At 44.0% G+C, this 17573-nt stretch overlaps 1 protein-coding gene across 6 annotated transcripts in view; it reads right to left on the bottom strand.

Annotated features, from left to right (window-relative positions):
- Window positions 1-17573, bottom strand: part of ATP8A1 (ATPase phospholipid transporting 8A1) — a 1103292-nt gene that overhangs the window by 251130 nt on the left and 834589 nt on the right. For all 6 annotated transcript variants that reach the window (XM_078678248.1, XM_078678246.1, XM_078678250.1 and 3 more), the window contains one exon: window positions 3352-3408. In XM_078678248.1, the coding sequence (XP_078534374.1) occupies window positions 3352-3408 (57 nt within the window). The remainder of the gene's footprint in view (window positions 1-3351; window positions 3409-17573) is intronic.

The following is a 17573-nucleotide window of genomic DNA, read 5'->3' as shown; positions in this document are numbered from 1 at the left end:
GGCATCACATTAGATACGAAATTGACCTGGAAGCCACAACTGGAAAAAAACAGAATAATTCTGCTCCAAAACTCCACTCCCATTTTAAAAAAAGCATGGGGGGGGGAGTACTACAAAGGCAGTAACTCCTGCCATTGAGAGAAAATTGTTTCTTTCGGAAATTATTATCTCTACCATCCAGGACACCTTTGATCCCAGTTGTTATGGATTTAAATTTCAAGCAAACTGATAATCACGCTTTATTACGTCCCCTCTTATTTTGGGTAAGAATATGGTCAACATCAGAGCTTTTATATTATAAAAAAGACCTTCAGGAGGTTATGAACACTGGAATATTTAAAGCTATTCCATGGTTCCAAAATGTGTCAACTTGGTTGGAAAAGATAGGGTTACTCCATTTCTGGGAGGAGCCTTCAGAGTTGACCATGGCTTGCAGCTAGTTAGTAAAGACATCTTTTTGGACCTATATTAATGATAACTTGCTGCATGACTCTAGTCTGGGCTCCTTAACGTTAACATTTCTCCTATTTAAAGACATAGCTCAGTTTGAACCATTCTTAGACGAGGTATGCCCCCAAATTGCGAAATTCTTCTATCTAAAATTTAGATATGGGGTTTTACAAACAAATGCTAACAAATCTAGATGGAGTAGCAATCGTGATGATAAAGATTATGAGAAATACATGTTATTCACTAATGAGGTCAAGGAAGATGACTTACACATATTATATTTTTGCCCTCGATATGACATTTCTAGGAAAAAATGGATCAAACCTCTCTGCAATAATTTGAATATTAGACATTGCAGAGAGGCAATTGAGGACAGATACCACACAATTGGTGGTTTTTGGTGTAAGCAGATTTCTATTTAATGTGAATACCATAAGAGCTAAAACGGTTTGAAATTGTAATAGCCTATGATGTAGCTTTTTAGTAAATATTATACATACCCTGTACTTGCACTTTAATAATTGTGATAACCCAGAGATGAATTTTTCTCTCTCTAATGTCCATACCTGGTGGATATATCAAATAATTTGGATGTTGTAATTGTAAGAATGGCGATCGAAGAATTTAAAAAAACTATTCTGCCTATTTTTAATATTTGTAAAAAACGTTTTATTGTATTTATGTAGCTATTTAGCTTTCTCAAATTGTGTATTTAGAATGGATCATGTAGTTGTGTTTAAATGCCCCACCATGGGCTAAAATCAACTATTCGACAAAATGTTTTGTGGGAATGTTTTTAATATGTGTTTTTATGGTCTAAAAAGACCGAAATTAAGTTAAATTGAATTGAATATAAAACGCACATCTATGCAATAATTTTTATGGGGATTTTTACATTTGTAACATATTATGTATTTTCTAACAACATTCATTGTTTACTGTTGCTTACTCCAAAATTGAATTGTTCCTAAGGCGGCTGCTGATTACATATCTTATTGGGTTGTAATTATACTGAATATCTTTAAGATGCTTCCATTTGCTCCCACCTGGTCTCACTACAAAAAATTGTGTAGGTCTTCTGTGTCGAGTCCTCTTAGGGTCTTACTGTCAAACTCCATAATCTACTGGTTTCCAGTTGTCTCAGCATTCGCTCTCTATTGTCCCCACGTTTATATTTATATATATAAAATAGTCAACAAATCTCCAACAGACAGCACAATTGCGATTTTAGAATGCTGAGAGCTGCTACAGTATATATTCTACGAGGACATCCATAAGACTGCCTCATGGTATTACCTCTATATGTTTGCAAAATTGCGGTCTAGATTCTTTGACACAGATTACTTGGAAAGTTCTCTAGTCAGGTAAACGTTCAGGTAGACACCCTCATTAAATCTGATAAAGCGAGGACTTGAGGAAGTGATCATTTGCAACAGGCTCCTATAAAACTGGTTCAAACCGCTTGGCTTAGATGACACTGTTATGATTTCCTACACCACTATTATCATCATCTTGCCCAGGTGCGTAGACATTTGGAAACCGGAGAGTAGAAGAGTCTGACTCAAAAGAGCTGCAAATCTGGCAACTGATTTTCCTTGTTCCCCTTCATAAGGTAATTCACTGTTCTCTTTTAAGTAGCCTGTAAGATCATGTGCCACATGCAACAGGAACAACAACGGTCCACCGCCTCTGTCTCATATCAATTTCACTGGAGCCAATGCCAGTGGTGTTAATCACTCCCCCCATAAATTCAGGAATGTTGCCAAAGCAAGCTCAAAAGCATGAAGCTGGGAATGGGACAACCAGATACCAAGCTATGAAGAGGAAGAATCCAATGGCTTGTCCAAACCTTGCTTCCTTTGTTTACTGTGGTGCGAGGAGTAATGCTTATTTATGCTTCTTGTGTTGTTGTCGCTTGTGGTGAGGAGCTCTAGTAATGTGACTCCTCATCGAAGATTTGGATAAAGGTTTTGACTATGACAAATCCTTACATGTGGTCATTATGAATTTTAGCACCAATTGTCGTATTGCTTTTGTGTAAGTAAGCATGCATGAGATAAAGATGTTGCATCATGCTTGGGACTGAGTCAACAGAGCTATGACAAATGGAAGTCTGTACTGAATATCTCCTGTTTGCAGTTTGAGCTGGGCTTATACCCCCATAAAGCTTTAGAGGAGCCATGCTATGAAATTACAAAAAATGCATAAATAGGCGTAGCATTTATGAGTAAAGTATTAAGTCATGTCACTGTGTGGTGCCCTAGTAGGCCTGTTTATTACTTAAAGTTGGTGTCTCCTGGTCCTGCAGCTGACGCCTGTACAGCATCACCTGGTGCTACTGATCCAGCTTTAGGACTAGGAAGGGATCAAGATGAGGAATTTATGGGAAGGAGTATTGATTTCAAATTCAGATCTTGTTTTTTTGCAAGGTAACATTATGAAAGTAATCACGAAAATAATTGCCTGTTTAACAGAGGTTGCTAATTATGTGGAGAATAATATTTTTTCATTTGTATGTGTGGGCCACATATTGGGTATTCCAAATCTTTAGAGATGCAAAATAATAATCGCATATTTTATTTAATTTCTTAATTTGAGATTGAACTCAGTCCCCCGTTTAGATGGTATCAGTTTACAGTAACATATTAAGACATCAAGTGTCCTAACCTATCAACCCTTAATTCACTAACAGTGGAAACCAGTTGGGCAATCATGTTAAGGCTGTTGGGAAAGAGGACACAAATGGTGTTCACTTAGCTCAAGGAAAGTGTGAAAGCACTCCCCTTTCCCAATCTCATGCAACAACCAGAATCCCCATTCATTTAAGTAAAGCCAAATATATATATTTACAACATTTTAAGTTTGCCTTAATGAATACAACAAGAAATGATAAGTTCATACCAAAGTCCAATAGGATGTCTCAAGTCCTGCTTTCAAGCATACTGTAATCACCACAAACTGTAAAAGAAAATTATATGATGTTATATCTCTCATGAGCAGACGAAACGATAAATAAGCCATAAATCAAAAGTCAGATATCACAATCAAATGCACCCTAAATTTTCCGGAAAGGCCCATAATCGGGTGTTCTAACGTGTTTAGTTCCAGAGGCACAATAAAATGCATCACAGCCCTGGTACGGGAATTGGCTGCCACTGCTCCCAAGGGGCCATGTATGAATGTATCTAAACCTGCCAAGCAAGCATGTTAGCTATTGTGCTGATAAACATCAAATAATTTCCACAAAAAAAATTACTTACCTTCAGTAACAATCTTTCTGGTTGATACTCTACCTATAGATTAGATACCTCTCTTCACTCTCCCCCCAGGTGCCAGACTGGCCATAAAAAAATATGCAATAACTTGCACACATTAACACGTGTCACCAGTGCTCAGACTCTACTGCTGCGCCTCCCAGCACACGAACTTGCAAAGCCATCATTTTTTCTTTCCTTTTCTAAATGCCCTTAGAGGGGGGTGACAAGTCTGACTAATTCAAAACAAATGAGCAGTCCAGGACTAAAAAAACATCATATTAACAAGTGTTTGTAACCACTCCTTAGAACTGAGTGGGAGGATTGTTGAGAAATCTACAGGCAGATTGAGTATCCACCAAAAAGGTCATGAAGAAAGGCAATAAGTTGGAAACTTCTACCTACAGTTTCCTCACCTCTTCAATCAATACCAAAGCAATGGCCAACAGAGGTGAGTTTGAGGAGGGCAGCGACAGAATTAAACAAATGACACCCAATCCAGCACAACTATTACACGTGGCAGGACCTGAATTAGCAAGTGAGCATAACATGAACGACCACCCTCCTTATGATGGTGACCTCTTAGAAGTAAAGCAGAAGCCAGGTTATCACTGAAATAACAGAAGTAGAAACCCAATGCAGCATAGAAACTAAAGGAGGAAGAATACTTGGTAAGCCTCAATACACTGGCACATATACCCAAAACAATGACATACAGCACGGAGCAGCAGGCGGCCCACACAGAAAAACATGACCTGTTGCAAGCAAATGTCACTAGAGGATGTGTAGGCAGCTGACAGAATAAACTTATATGCAGACAGTGCAAAATGAATTATGTAGTAGACTGTAGCCACAGTCTATGTCCACCTAGACCAGGAGAAGTGATAACAAGGTCAAACAAGGATAGCTCAAGAATGTCGCAGACACTTCAAAAGAGGGAAACAGCAGCCTAGTATCTTTCAGAGGCGGAGTTAACCAGTAAACGTTACTCCTCCAGGTCCTAGTTACTTCAAAACGTGAAGAATCATTCTTCTTGGGTGCCTATTAGGACATCAGAAGTGATACCAATCCCAAATAAACCTCATAGTCGTCCAGTTCACAAAGAGTGGTGATATGAAAGTTGAGGCCAAAAAATAGAGGACAAAGAAACTTCCCTAAAGATTTTTCAAATATTACTCTCTTCATCAAATTAAGGGAAAGAGTGATAGCTACGTAACTGCACAAGAGAATAACATCTTCGGTATGGCCTACACCCTAAACAAATATCTGATAACATCTGCCTCCTACACAGCGAACCCTCAAGAGGAGCCCACAGGCAATGGTGAAAAGGAAAATGCCCCTGCTTGTAAATTTCCATTACCAACTCAGCCATTGTATCAAAGAAACAGAAACCATCAAGCCATGTCTAGTAAGTTAGCCTGGACGTCCTCCAGAAGACCACCAGAAGGATACCATGGAGGACTTTGGTAAAGAAGAACCTAAGGATCCAGCTACTGATTACAATATGTCAATTCTAGATCCAAGAAGCTGCACCGTCTCACAAAACTGTACAGACGTAACAAGTCAACCAACATACTACATTTAAAAAGCACAGGCCCGTTCTCGAAGAAGAGAAAATCCTTGCCATTGCATCAAAATGTTTCCGTGTCACTTCTGATTGAGTGGAAGACGACGGGGTTGCCATCATCCTTGAGAACTATGGAAGTACAACCAAATCTATCGGGCACAGGGTATGAAGACAGAAAATCGGGGTTCCATAAGCTAGTCGAAGGCACTGTGTGACCTGACCGCTGACAGCTGGATTAAAATTTAGTCTACTTTGCATAAGCCTAATAGATGTAAGATTGTCCCATTAAATAGTCGAGAAGGCTCTGATGACACAAACCCTGACTGGATTCTCAGTCAACAGGTTTGATTAGTATGCGACACGTAAAGAGAACTCTGCAGCCATGAATGAAATTTCATTAAAGGAGATATGTCCTTCGAAGGGAGGTCCGATGCCCAGTCAATGTCTACCTCAGACCCAGACTCCAATACACAAACATTATGCAAGATGTGGTAAAAACACCCCATGGTCTGCAAAGCAGAGGAGATGCAGCACTCTTCTTTAATGCATTCCACATCATGACATACTCCCCTTAACAACAGAATGAGAAGCCTCCACATCATTTGGCATGGCTGGAGCTCCGGCATCAAGGTTGCAGAGCATGTAGAGACCCCACTTTAGGATCTTCCTCCATCTTTTGTTTGACTCTGATCGAAAGAGACCCTTACAACTGCGAGGCAGAAGCAGGGATCAGCCATCATTTCAGGTGCGATATCGGCAACAACGTCTAATTCAATAAAGCTGGCAAGGCCTTCGGTGGCAAAATGAGATATAATGGAGCCAGAGCGGGGTTGACCTCCTGTCCAAATACAACCATTGTCAGGGTAGAAACTGGCAGCAAGGGGCTGTCCCGAAGGTCTGAAACACCTTTGGGGCCTGCATATGCAGCACAGGGGGTTCAGGAGGGCCAAAATCTAACCAGCAAGGTGTGGGTTTGGCAGTATCAGGCTGGGACTCTACCAGCTAAGGCAGGAATCGAGTCTGAAGATGAAATTGAGGCCGGAGTGGTGGATGTACCCGGCAATCTGCCTGAGGCCATAAATGATGTCAGACTGGAGTGACACGCCAAAAAAAAAAGGGAACTGATGTCAGAGAACAGGATGATGCCATTTATATTGCAGTTATGTCATGTGCGGGGTAGCGAGGGACAGTTGCATACCAAAGGAGTCATGGGCATTAATACAAGCACAGCAAATGTGCCCTATCCCATGTTTGGTAGTAAAACAAATTGCTGTATGTGGGGACCAGGGAGCTCCTCTTACTCTTGATCCTGATGCTACTGCAGGTGCAGCACTATTGGGAGCTACACCCATGAAAGGAAGACTGCATCTCAGAGATATACCCTGCCCCATACTGAAGGCTAACAGATGCCATTAGTGTTCTTCCTTGTATAAACGCATAGATAATAGAGCTCCTTTATGGTAAGTGTTTGACTTGGCCCTTTTTCCAGGGTTATCCCCAAACATTTTGCCTTCCTCCTCTATTTTTCTGACACTCTTTTTGTAGGCTTTAGGGCTCTGGGCACTTTACCAGTGCTAATCATTGCTGTAGTGCATGTGCACTCTCCTTTAAAACATGGTATGATTGGTTTACACCTATCTGGCATTTTTAATTTACCTATCCTTTGAACAGTGGTATCCTCTATACCCAGGGCCTGTAAATATAATGCTACCAGCGGGCCTGCAGCGCTGCTTGCACCACCCACTTTCAAACCTGTCTCAGGCCTGCCACTGCAGGGCCTGCGTGTGCAGTGTACGGCCACATTAACAGCATTTAAAGTTACTTGCCACGCCTGAAACTCTCCTTTTACTTCATATTGGTCACCTCTAAGGCAGACTTTAGGTAGCCCTATGTGCAGGGTGCTCTGTAGGTAAAAGGTAGGACATGTGCCTTCTTTGTGTGGCATGTCATGGTAGTGACACACAGCCTATTTGGCTTCTCAGTGCTGTGAGGTCTACTCCTCTCATATGCTAGCATTGGGAGTTCCCTTAAAGGTACTTAAGTGGTAATTCCTGATCTGGAAGGAATAGCATTGCCATGTTTGGAATACTGGTGATACATCCTGCTTAACTGTGTAGTTGGATTTTACATTACTATTTTAGAAGTGCCACTTTTAGCAACTGGGCTTTTCTCTCCGCTTATGACTCTTTGTGCTTTGCAGCCTGCCTCCAATCCCCGTCTAGGGCAGGGTGACAGCTACGCTTGGTGCATACTTTCCAGACAGCCATCACAGAGGGAGGGTTGGGTGTAACAGGGCTGCATCTGCATTCATCTACATACTGATGGCCTACTTGGGCTGGGAGAGAGGTAGGCATGGCGCACTTACATTTGTATAGGCTGTGTCCTGACCTCACAAAAAGGGCTCATTTACCCCCTACTGTACGTCTGGAGCCAAGGCTGAGTTGAAAGGGGGTGTTGTACACTTTTAAGGTTCCTTTTGAAGTTTTTCAAGATCGAAGACATTTTGAGTATAACGAGAGGGGCTCTGACCCATGTTTTGTAGACACTGCGTGGACTTGTTATTAGACGCTGCTGGCTCTACAGACTGCACAAAGCCAGAAGGAACTGCTATGTTGCCAGGAAGAACCGCCATTTGACTTACTTGCTTGTTGTGCTGACCTGTGGCCGGCTGGGCTGCAAGAACGACTGCCACTTGCTACAAGGACCCTGATGTGCTGGCCTGCTCCCTGTTATCTGCTCTTGTGCCCCCAGTGCTCTCCTGGGTGGTCATGCCCCCTCTCTGCACAGATGGAATATCTGAAGGATTCCAGGACAGCGCTGCTTTTTAGTCTGAGAGCAGTGTGTGCGCTTTCAACTCCCAGACAAATTAGTGTATGGTGAGAGCTGCATTTTCCACTTCATCTTGTGTCACCAACTGTGTGCGGGGTGTTCACTCTGCCCCATAGCTGGAGGAGGAGCGCTTTTGGATGCAGACAGCGCGTGGAAATCGCTTCACCCTTCAAAAAGCGTGTGTTGAAGCAACATCTCCCCACCTGAAGGAACATTGTTTGTTGGCCGTCTCGAATCCCCCTACTACGAGCCCTGCGGTGAGGAGCAGGGCTCGCAAGCCGTAGATACAGGGAGTGGACACCATGACTTAAGAGCCCTGTTGGAGGCTCTACCTATGGCATTAGTGCCGACAGGTAACATGGGGTGTGAGGTGTCGCCTGGGTTCCTGAAGCTGTTTTGCTCCCAAAGCCCTTTTGCTCCTTCGCAGGTGAACCAGATCAGGGTAGGGCTCACTGGCCTCAGGGGAAAAAGAGTGACTGGGAGCCGTGCCTGAAGCTCTCCCTGCGGAGCCGGCAGCTTGGGCCTTCAAAAGGAAAGTGAGGAGTTGTGCAAGGGCTTCCCCGTGCATCCTGCAGTGTATGGGCCCCAGCAGTGGTTCGAGAGGCCCCAGAAGGCTCTGGACACACTGCCCGCCTGAGGGGCTAATCTAATTACGGCTGCTTTGTTCCCTTGGGAGACTAAGTTTTGGCGGCTGCACCACACAGTCGCGGGCAGCTGCCTGGTTATGGAGACACGCAGGGGACCCAGTGAGGGATCCCCACAGAAGTAGGCAGGATGTGCACCCCTGCATTGGCATCTATCTTGGGGGAACCGGTTTACTAGGGTCATCGCAGGAATGGGGAAACACCGGTCAGAGGTCCCGATCCTGCTGATTCTACCATTAACGTAGGAGTAGTCATAGGCACGCTAGAGCTATAATGGCCTGCGTTTGATGTCCAAATTACTTGGTGCTAGTAGGAGTACAGGTGTATGGCTTCCTATGTGTTTTGGTGATTATATTTTATTCACTACATACTGCATAAATGTTTATAATCATATTTGGTGATGATGTGTTTTATTCACTACATGCTGCATATGGCTGAGGATCACAGTGGGTGATTATGGGTTGTATTCATTACGTGCTACATTTCATGTTCTGATATTGATGTACGTCTTTGTTATGCTTTATACTAGTCAGGCTAATGAGTTCTATATCATGGGGCTGCATAATAGGCACAGTAATGGTATTTTGATGACAGGTGAAACATAGAAACCTTTCTCCTATTGCACTCATTTAGATGTTCTGACAATTGCCAGTTGGTAAAGTAATCACTGATTTATGTTGTTTTGGTCTATGATCTATGTTTTAAATACAATACATTCTATTATTATATAATACTGTGTGGAGCCTCTTTCGTGGTGTATTCATTGTGTTGCTTGCACGTTTGTGTGTGTTGTGCAAATGCTTTACACATTGCCTCTGGGATAAGCCTGACTACTCGTCAAGCTACCAAGGGTGTGAGCACTGGTTGTCTTTGGTGTGTAACTTACTTGCCCTGACTATAGTGGTAGGTTCGGTCTGGCTTAGGTGCATGCCCTAGCCAACCAGGAAGCCCATTTATAACAGTAAGTATACCAGGTGAACAATTGTGATGACCACTGAGGTATAAAGCATAAACTTGGTAGGCAGAGTCCAGAGATTTATCGACAGGAGCCAAACTTTTCTCCCTCGTGCTAATGCAAAGCATACCAGTGGAACCTCGATAGATGCTTGCTCTGAAATGAAACACGAAATTCTGAAGAGCAAGGCAAGTAGTTCCTTTCAGAAGACCACGGCAAATAGATACTAAATGCAAGATGTTTAAGGAATGGTCAAATGTGTCTATCGACAACAGCTCAGAGTTGAAAAAATTTTCAAGACAAAATTACATCCACAAATGTGAAGATGAACCTTTAAAAATGATGAAAACATGAGTCTAATGAAATATTGCCTACCGTGTACTTAGATCATAGTAATACTATAGTCTTGCACATTGTTTTATTATGCAAGTGTAACCTTGCATGGGCCCTATTGAATATATTACTTTCCTTCAGTAAGGCTCTTTCTGGTAGAGACATGAAATAGCCATTACAACGCGCTGTTTCCCCGCATGCCATCACATCGCAAGCGTTACAACGCATGCGATGTAACAACACGACAACGCATGCAATGTAACAACGCGTAGCCATTAAAACGCATTTTTTACATTGAATGTGCTGTTACAACGCTTGTGATGTAATGGAGATCCACCTCGTTGTGAGGAAACAGAGGCTCTTCTGTTTCCTTACAACGACGTGCACCGCCCCTCAGAGACGACGTGAAGCAGGAACCGGGAGGGAAGACAAACCACGAGGAGAGAGATGTAAGGGAGATTGGGCCTGGGGTGGGGGTTAGTTTTTTAAGGTAAAAGGTGGTCGGTGGGGTGTGTGTGTAGTGCAGGGTAGTGTTTAAGTGTAAGGAAAGGACTGGGGGTCGTGCGGGGGTAGTGTTTTAGGGTTGTTTTGTGGCAGGGTAGTGTTTTAGGGTTTAGAGTAGTGTCTGTGGGGTCGTGCAGGGTAGTGTTTAAGTGTAGGGAAAGGACTAGCGGTCGGGGAGGGTTGTGCTGGGGTTAGTGTTTTAGGGTAGTGTTGTGGTGTCCATGTAGTGCAGGGTAGTGTTTTAGGGTTTAGGGTAGTGTTAGGGGTCGTGCAGGGTAGTGTTTAATTGTTGGGAAAGGACTGGGGTCGGGGGGCATGCTGGGATTAGTGTTTTAGGCTTTAGCGTAGTGTTGTGGTGTATGTGTAGTGCAGGGTAGTGTTTAGGGTTTAGAGTAGTGTTGGGTGGTAGTGTTGAATTGTAGGGAAAGGACTGGGTATGGGGAGGGTTGTGCTGGGCTTAGTGTTTTAGGGTTTAGGGTAGTGTTGTGGTGTCTGTGTAGTGCAGGGTAGTGTTTTAGGGTTTAGGCTAGTGTCCTGGGGTCAACCGTTGTAATGGATCAATACTTACGGTCGAACAGATGGGGAAAATGGAACTCTCGTGATGAAAAGCACTACATTGGTCCTGATTTTTGCATTGTTACCCCCTCCTCGGGTACCATATGTAAAAACTTGTAGTTTTCATGAGAGTTACACATCATGCTTGCAATGTCAGAAAAAAATACACAATTTCACAAAACACCCAAACTACAGCACAGCACTATAGCTCTCATTTTAAGGGCCGAGTAAACCCTGATTCGGTCGGTAAAGTGTTTTACTAGCAGTATCAGAATTACAAAAATTGTCTGAAAACTGCACTCCCGGTGTTTCCCATCCAAACATTTTGCCAACTGAACATTAGTGAAATTCAAAGTCAAGATATTGAGGAATTACTGCAGGAACTGGACGCAGTAACACGATAAATTCTAAGGGCCTGCTCATAGCCCCATACAGAATACTGCAACCTACCTGCATGACAGAATTTTTAACTGCAGCCGTAGACATTTCCAGGTGCCGAAATACAGATGACGCAATCGTGGCCCAAGGCAAAACCAAAGGGGATGTTGGACGAAGTGTTGAACATTGCAAGCACTCACCCCCAGTCAACTGATCTGGGTTTAATCCATCATCGTTCTTTAGCTCACTCCGCCAAGCCAGTTCAGACATGGCCATATGCAAATCAGTCTGACCCTGTGCCTCATGGGACCAGTCCAACCCGAACTGCCAAGCCATGTCTTCCCTGGACCAGAAACAAGCATCCTGGGACCGGTTTCTGGCTAATCAGCAGTCATCAGCCAGGCTAGCTTGAATCCAGTGGCAAAGAGGAGAGGAGAGGAGTTGGCCTAACGGCTAAGGCGCTCGAGCTCGGACCTGGGGATCTGGGTTCGAGTCTCGGTAACGACGCCAAAACCTCCTGTGATTCTGGGCAAATCACTTAATCTCCCCGTGCCTAAAAAAACATGAACGTGTGTGTCCTCATGTAAAAACTTAACTTGTGCAATGTAAAGCGCTCTGATAACTGATTCGGTTCAGTTCTAGTTCGCGCTATATAAAACTAAAAAAAAAAAAAAAGTGAGCAAGCGACCCACGTCTGGGCAAACCCCGCCAACTTAGGGCGAACAAAGCAAAACCAAAGGGGATGATGGACGGAGTGTCGAACATTGCAAGCACTCACCCCCAGTCAACTGATCTGGGTTCAATCCATCATCATTCTTTAGCTCACTCCGCCACCCCAGTTCAGACATGGCCATATGCAAATCAGTCTGACCCTGTGCCTCATGGGAACAGTCCTACCCGAACTGCCGAGCCATGTCTTCCCTGGCCCGGAAACAAGCATCTGTGGCCCAGTCAGAACGAGAGTTTATGGGGCTATTATATTATTCTATCGTAAATTTCTTAAGTATGAAAACTATTACAATCACCTCCCAACTGCCCTCCATACATGTCAACACTTGTGTTACATAGGATGAGCCAAACAAATCTTGTTTAATCAATCTAGTGTGAAGGACGCGACCTTCATGAACACTGAACTACATCTGTGGAGCCGAAGATCCTATCCTGGCGCCCAGGAGCAGTGAAACAACAGGTACGTGCATCGGGGACCTCGGGGTGGGCTGCAGTGGAGGGATTCTTCAGTAGCCGGGTGCTCTCTGCAATGGATGATGCCTGAGAGACAACACCTTCCGCGTCACAAAGCACGTCTTTCACGTCTTCGCGGGAGCATGGTGCCACCCGGGAAGAATAGCTCTACATTCCGGGCACATGAGAACATGGAAGAGGAGTCGCTGCAAAGAAGAAACACTTCCTTCTCCAAATGTGCCTCTCGCAAGAGGATCCCTACTCGGGACAGCAGCAGGCCATGGTCTTGGACTAGAAACCCAACCCCTGGACCACCATGCAAAAGGTGGGGTGAACCACCTGGCATAGGGCGGGGACGACTCTACCCGAGGGCCAAAGAAAACCAGACTTTCCCTGCTCCTGTGTTTCAATCAACGAGATCACCCTTCCTCTCTCTCCGACCCAGAATGCTCCTTTCAGGGTCGGGGGCTCCGGGCAAACAGACTGGATCATCAATCAGGGAATGTAAAAATGGGAGGAGAGCCCCCGAGGCACTGAGTGTGACTCATCGGCAGAGGCAAATTGTACGTACTCCGGTTCGGTTTTCTTTTTTTTGCTTGACCAAATATGATCCCTGGTGCTGAAGGACATTTCAAGTACCCCGAGGGGAGCAGAAGAGGGAGCATAACATTCACCATCTGCCTCCCTAGTGTAAGTTCAATGCACACGGTGAGTGAATGCCAGGGAGAGGCATGCTTGTGCCAGGAGGAAGTTCGGTTCTCTACTCCGGTTCGTGTTTTTGATTGAGCAAAAATGATGCCTGGTGACCTAGGGGGCATTTTAGGTCCCCTGAAGGGCGTCTTTCAGGGGTGACATCACTTCTGCTCCCCTAGGGAGCTCAAATGTGGATTGTGAAGGGAGCTCTGGGACTTATAGGAGGCATGTTTTGTGCCTGGAAGCCCAGCTCTCCACTTTGCGTCTCTTTTTTCTCTTGACAAAATAAATAAATCATTCTTGCTGCCCAGAGGGGTGCTTCAGGGCCCCTGAGAAGGTTGATCGGGGCACAACCTTCTTTATATGCCACTTCTTTTTCAGCAATACCGCTCTCAAAAGGATGCTGCTCTGGCATTGCAGCAGAGCCGCAATCCATGAGCATTATCCTTTTCGAGTGTCACTCGGGCCCTCTCGGAGAGACTTCTGCTGCCGGGTCGAGGCCCTGCCGCAGTCCCGGAGCAGCAATTGTTCTGCAAGGTGCATCGCTAAAAAGCTGTCTCTCGCTGTCTCAGGGCATGGGATGCTGTGATTTTGTCTTCTTTCAGTGGCGTGGACAGGTGGCAAAAACACCATGTCACCGAGTGGACTGTTACTACTATGCTGCAATACAAACATAAAACAGTGCTTGCCTGGCAAACGTTTACATTTGATTACGAAATGTTCTATTTAATCGATCCATAATTCTTACAGTTATTTAGGTAAGCGGGTTCTGGCAAAAAGTACCAATTTGGACGAACACAATGGTGGTCCCAAAAGTGATCGTGTAAACAATGGTTTAAAATCTAAGGATGCACAAAGTACAGAGAATATTTTTGCTCACCATTTTAATGTATACATTCAAAATTATTTAAAATTAATATCATACATTAAGATATAAAAAAAAAATTCTATAGTTAAAAAAGAAACCCTTCGAGTAAATGTTTTGTAAACACAAGTCTATCGATAGAATGCGCATTTCTGTGGTCCATGTTTTACACTTTGTGGACTTAAGGCAATTGCATTAAAGTCCAGCTGTTCACCTCCCTCGGGGACTTAGATATCTATGAAGATGTTTCCGTTCATCTGCGTTGTTGTCACACGGCGGATGCTTCCGCCGCCCACGTGGCTGCGGACACAGCCCCATTGTTGAGAAGCACACTGTGCTCCCTGGAGTGCTGCGTGGAGGGCTTGGCAGTTGAAAGTACGTAGGAGGAACTGGCGTCAGTCACACACGTGATGAGCACTTGTGTACCTGATATAAGGCACGGTTCACGTAAGGTGTCACCAAGAGTAACATCGAATAACACACGTTCCACCCGTAAACCAGTTCTTTACCGGAGACATCATATAATTGGTGTAGAAATTGGAACATATTTTCTGATTATGCCGTGAGCGCCTCCGGCATCGGTGCTGAGGTCAGCCTCCAGTACCTTCCCTCCTCACACTAGGATCACAACAGCACGGTGGTGTATCGGCGTGGGTGGCCCGAGGAAAGAGGCACCATGAGCCGAGTGGACATTTGGGAGTGCTAAAGAGGGCCAGGATACTTGGCAAGGACCGACTCCAGCTGAGGACGGGTGGAGTACACGTCACAATGCAGCTTAATGCTCAGGGTGCATTGTGTACAGCCAAGCAGAGAAGACAGCAGCCCTTGTGATGACTTCTGTGGAAATGTCTCCAGCCTCTCCACCACGCACTACTCCTGAACTATGGATATAGTAGAGGGAGTCTTGTATGTGAATTAGACTTTTGACAAAAAAAACCACTGCACACGTTTGAATGAGGAACGAAGGCTGTTTTTGTATTAAACTGTATATATTGTCACCAGGCACCTGCATGGGCGGCCATAGTGGAATAATAGTTGTTTTTCTTTGTAATAAAAGCCAGCCCAGAGTGTGCACATGCGTTCTAATGCACCAGTGGCCTTTTTAGCATGGACGGGATTGAGAAAAACAAGGACCCCCTGAACAGTAGTGTCAGCAAACTCCTAGGGCAGGGATAACAATGTGTGAATAAAAATTCCTAGGCAGTTAAAGTATAGGCAAACAAGTGACATAAAATGACAGCGGAGAAAGAAAAATCAAGAAAAATTATATAAAAACAACCATAATTTTAATGAATACAGTTAAAAATCATACAGTTTACTAACTTTCAAAAACCGTATGATGACAAAACAATAATTAAAAACCATACACTTCATACAAAGATATTTAGTCATAAAATAAGGACACCCCGGCAACTTAATATCGTTGGTGTCCAGGAACAGTGGCGGATGAAACTTTCCTTCGCCACTGTTGCTGAATTGCTGCCTGCTTGCACGGCCGGACTAGCCGTAGCCGGCACCGGGCATTTCCCCGATTTACCACGAGCTAGCTTTCAATTTTGTTTTCAACCAGTGTTAAGTGCCCGAATGTCGTGTTGCAAAAAGCAATGAACTGACAGGTCACAAGTTCAGTCAGGAAACAGCTATCAAAAGCTTGGCTCTATGGGTGGAGGTAAAATTTGCTTTAGATAATTGCGCAAAATTACATGGGTACGTGGAATTATGCAAGGAGAGTAACCCTGCATTTAGTGCAATCTTTTCAGCACAAAATGGATCAGAGGATGCATTCTGCACTTTGAAAACAAAGTGCTGAATGCAACAGAACACAAAGCAGCAGCCGCTCGTGCTCTGTTCTTTGTGCTTTTGTGTTAGGACTTCTTCTCCCAAAATAAATTACTTTAAATTACACCAGCCTGCGCAATCTCATAATTTCCAGTACTTTTGGGTTACATGAGTAACGTAAAATTACCAAAATTACTTTGATCACTCCTGCGTAATTAAAATTTCACACAGGCCTACTTGGCACCACAGAGATGGCGCTCTCTGCGTATGTGTATCGCTTTCATTTGTCCAGTGCTCTTGGCCCATGGAGGTGTGTATGCTGAAATGTGAGCGGAGGTGACCAAACGCAAATGGCTTTAAGAGCTGCGACAAAAGACACATCAGACCTCAAGTAGGTCAGTGAACGCACTGTGTACTTTATTTTTAAAATCAATATACTATAACTGTTGGGGTGACCCTTTGATTGGCAAATCTGCAATTGACTTAGTCCGGAAACAATGAATTAAGTTGTAGTGTAGTTCCTATTATCCCAATAGGCTCTGCGCATTGGAATAATACCTTCAATAGTATAGGCCTAGACAGACGTTAACTAGGTCTACTACTGCCGATATTAGACTTAAAGTTTTGGGTTTGCCAGCTAGCTCAGAGTTCACTAGAAACTTTCTCGAATGTTCAGGAAGGAATTAACTTCCCTGATTAGACAAGAAGGGATTTAGTTTCTGACAACCATAGAACATGACAACTTTGCTCTCCCCTAATCAAGAGTGTATCTCGAGAGTCGTGTGAACAAAAGGCAATTTATTTTACTCAGTCAGTACGTGCATTCTTAGTCTCATCAGAATGTAGAGAAAAGGAAGAGACGGGCGTGTTCAATAAAAAGGTGTTATTTATTGATCAGTCTCTTTTCTCGTACAAGAGAAATGGATCGATATTATTGCAATACTTATGGTTAAGTAAAGTGCATACATTAGAAGCAGAAGTATAAAATAATACTGTAAAAACATTGATATGGTTTCTAAGCCATATGAAGGTTTAAAATGAATAAAATATATTACATATACATATACATTTGACTAAACGTACTCAACTGGTGTTTCTAAATACGCCTACCTGACCTAAGTCTAATACGTGGGCGGGAATAGAAAGTTACAGTTTAAGTTAAGTTTGTTTTTGCCAAGTGACTGACTAAAGAATTCTCTGTGAGGGGTTATTCAGTTCTGTACCTGGAAGTTAGGATGAATGAGGGATGGTATCTCTCTTCTCTGCTCTCGATATTCCAGGCTGCCTGCGAGGGCTACCCGGAAACGCCGGTGCTGGATTTCTCGGCAGGAGAAAGCAGCGCGTCTCGTTCTCAGCGCGTCAGGAAGGCGGGGCTGCGCCAGCGGGGTCTGCTCTGCTCCGGGCTTCGGCAAGTATGGCTGCTCCGTCTCGTCACCACCGCGTGTGTTTGCATAGGGCAATATCGGTAATATTTATACCTTTAAGGTGCCGAGATTGACGTAAGGATGGACATAGATACGTCAATAAGGATGTCATACGACCAGGTCGTTAGCACATTCTTTTGCTGAAGTTCTCGGTGAAATCA

The sequence above is a fragment of the Lissotriton helveticus genome, chromosome 2_2 (genome assembly GCF_964261635.1).
Source record: "Lissotriton helveticus chromosome 2_2, aLisHel1.1, whole genome shotgun sequence".
Taxonomy (NCBI): Eukaryota; Metazoa; Chordata; class Amphibia; order Caudata; family Salamandridae; genus Lissotriton; species Lissotriton helveticus.
The sequence above is the reverse complement of the archived record's forward strand: the minus strand, read 5'-3'. Positions and strand labels throughout refer to the sequence as shown.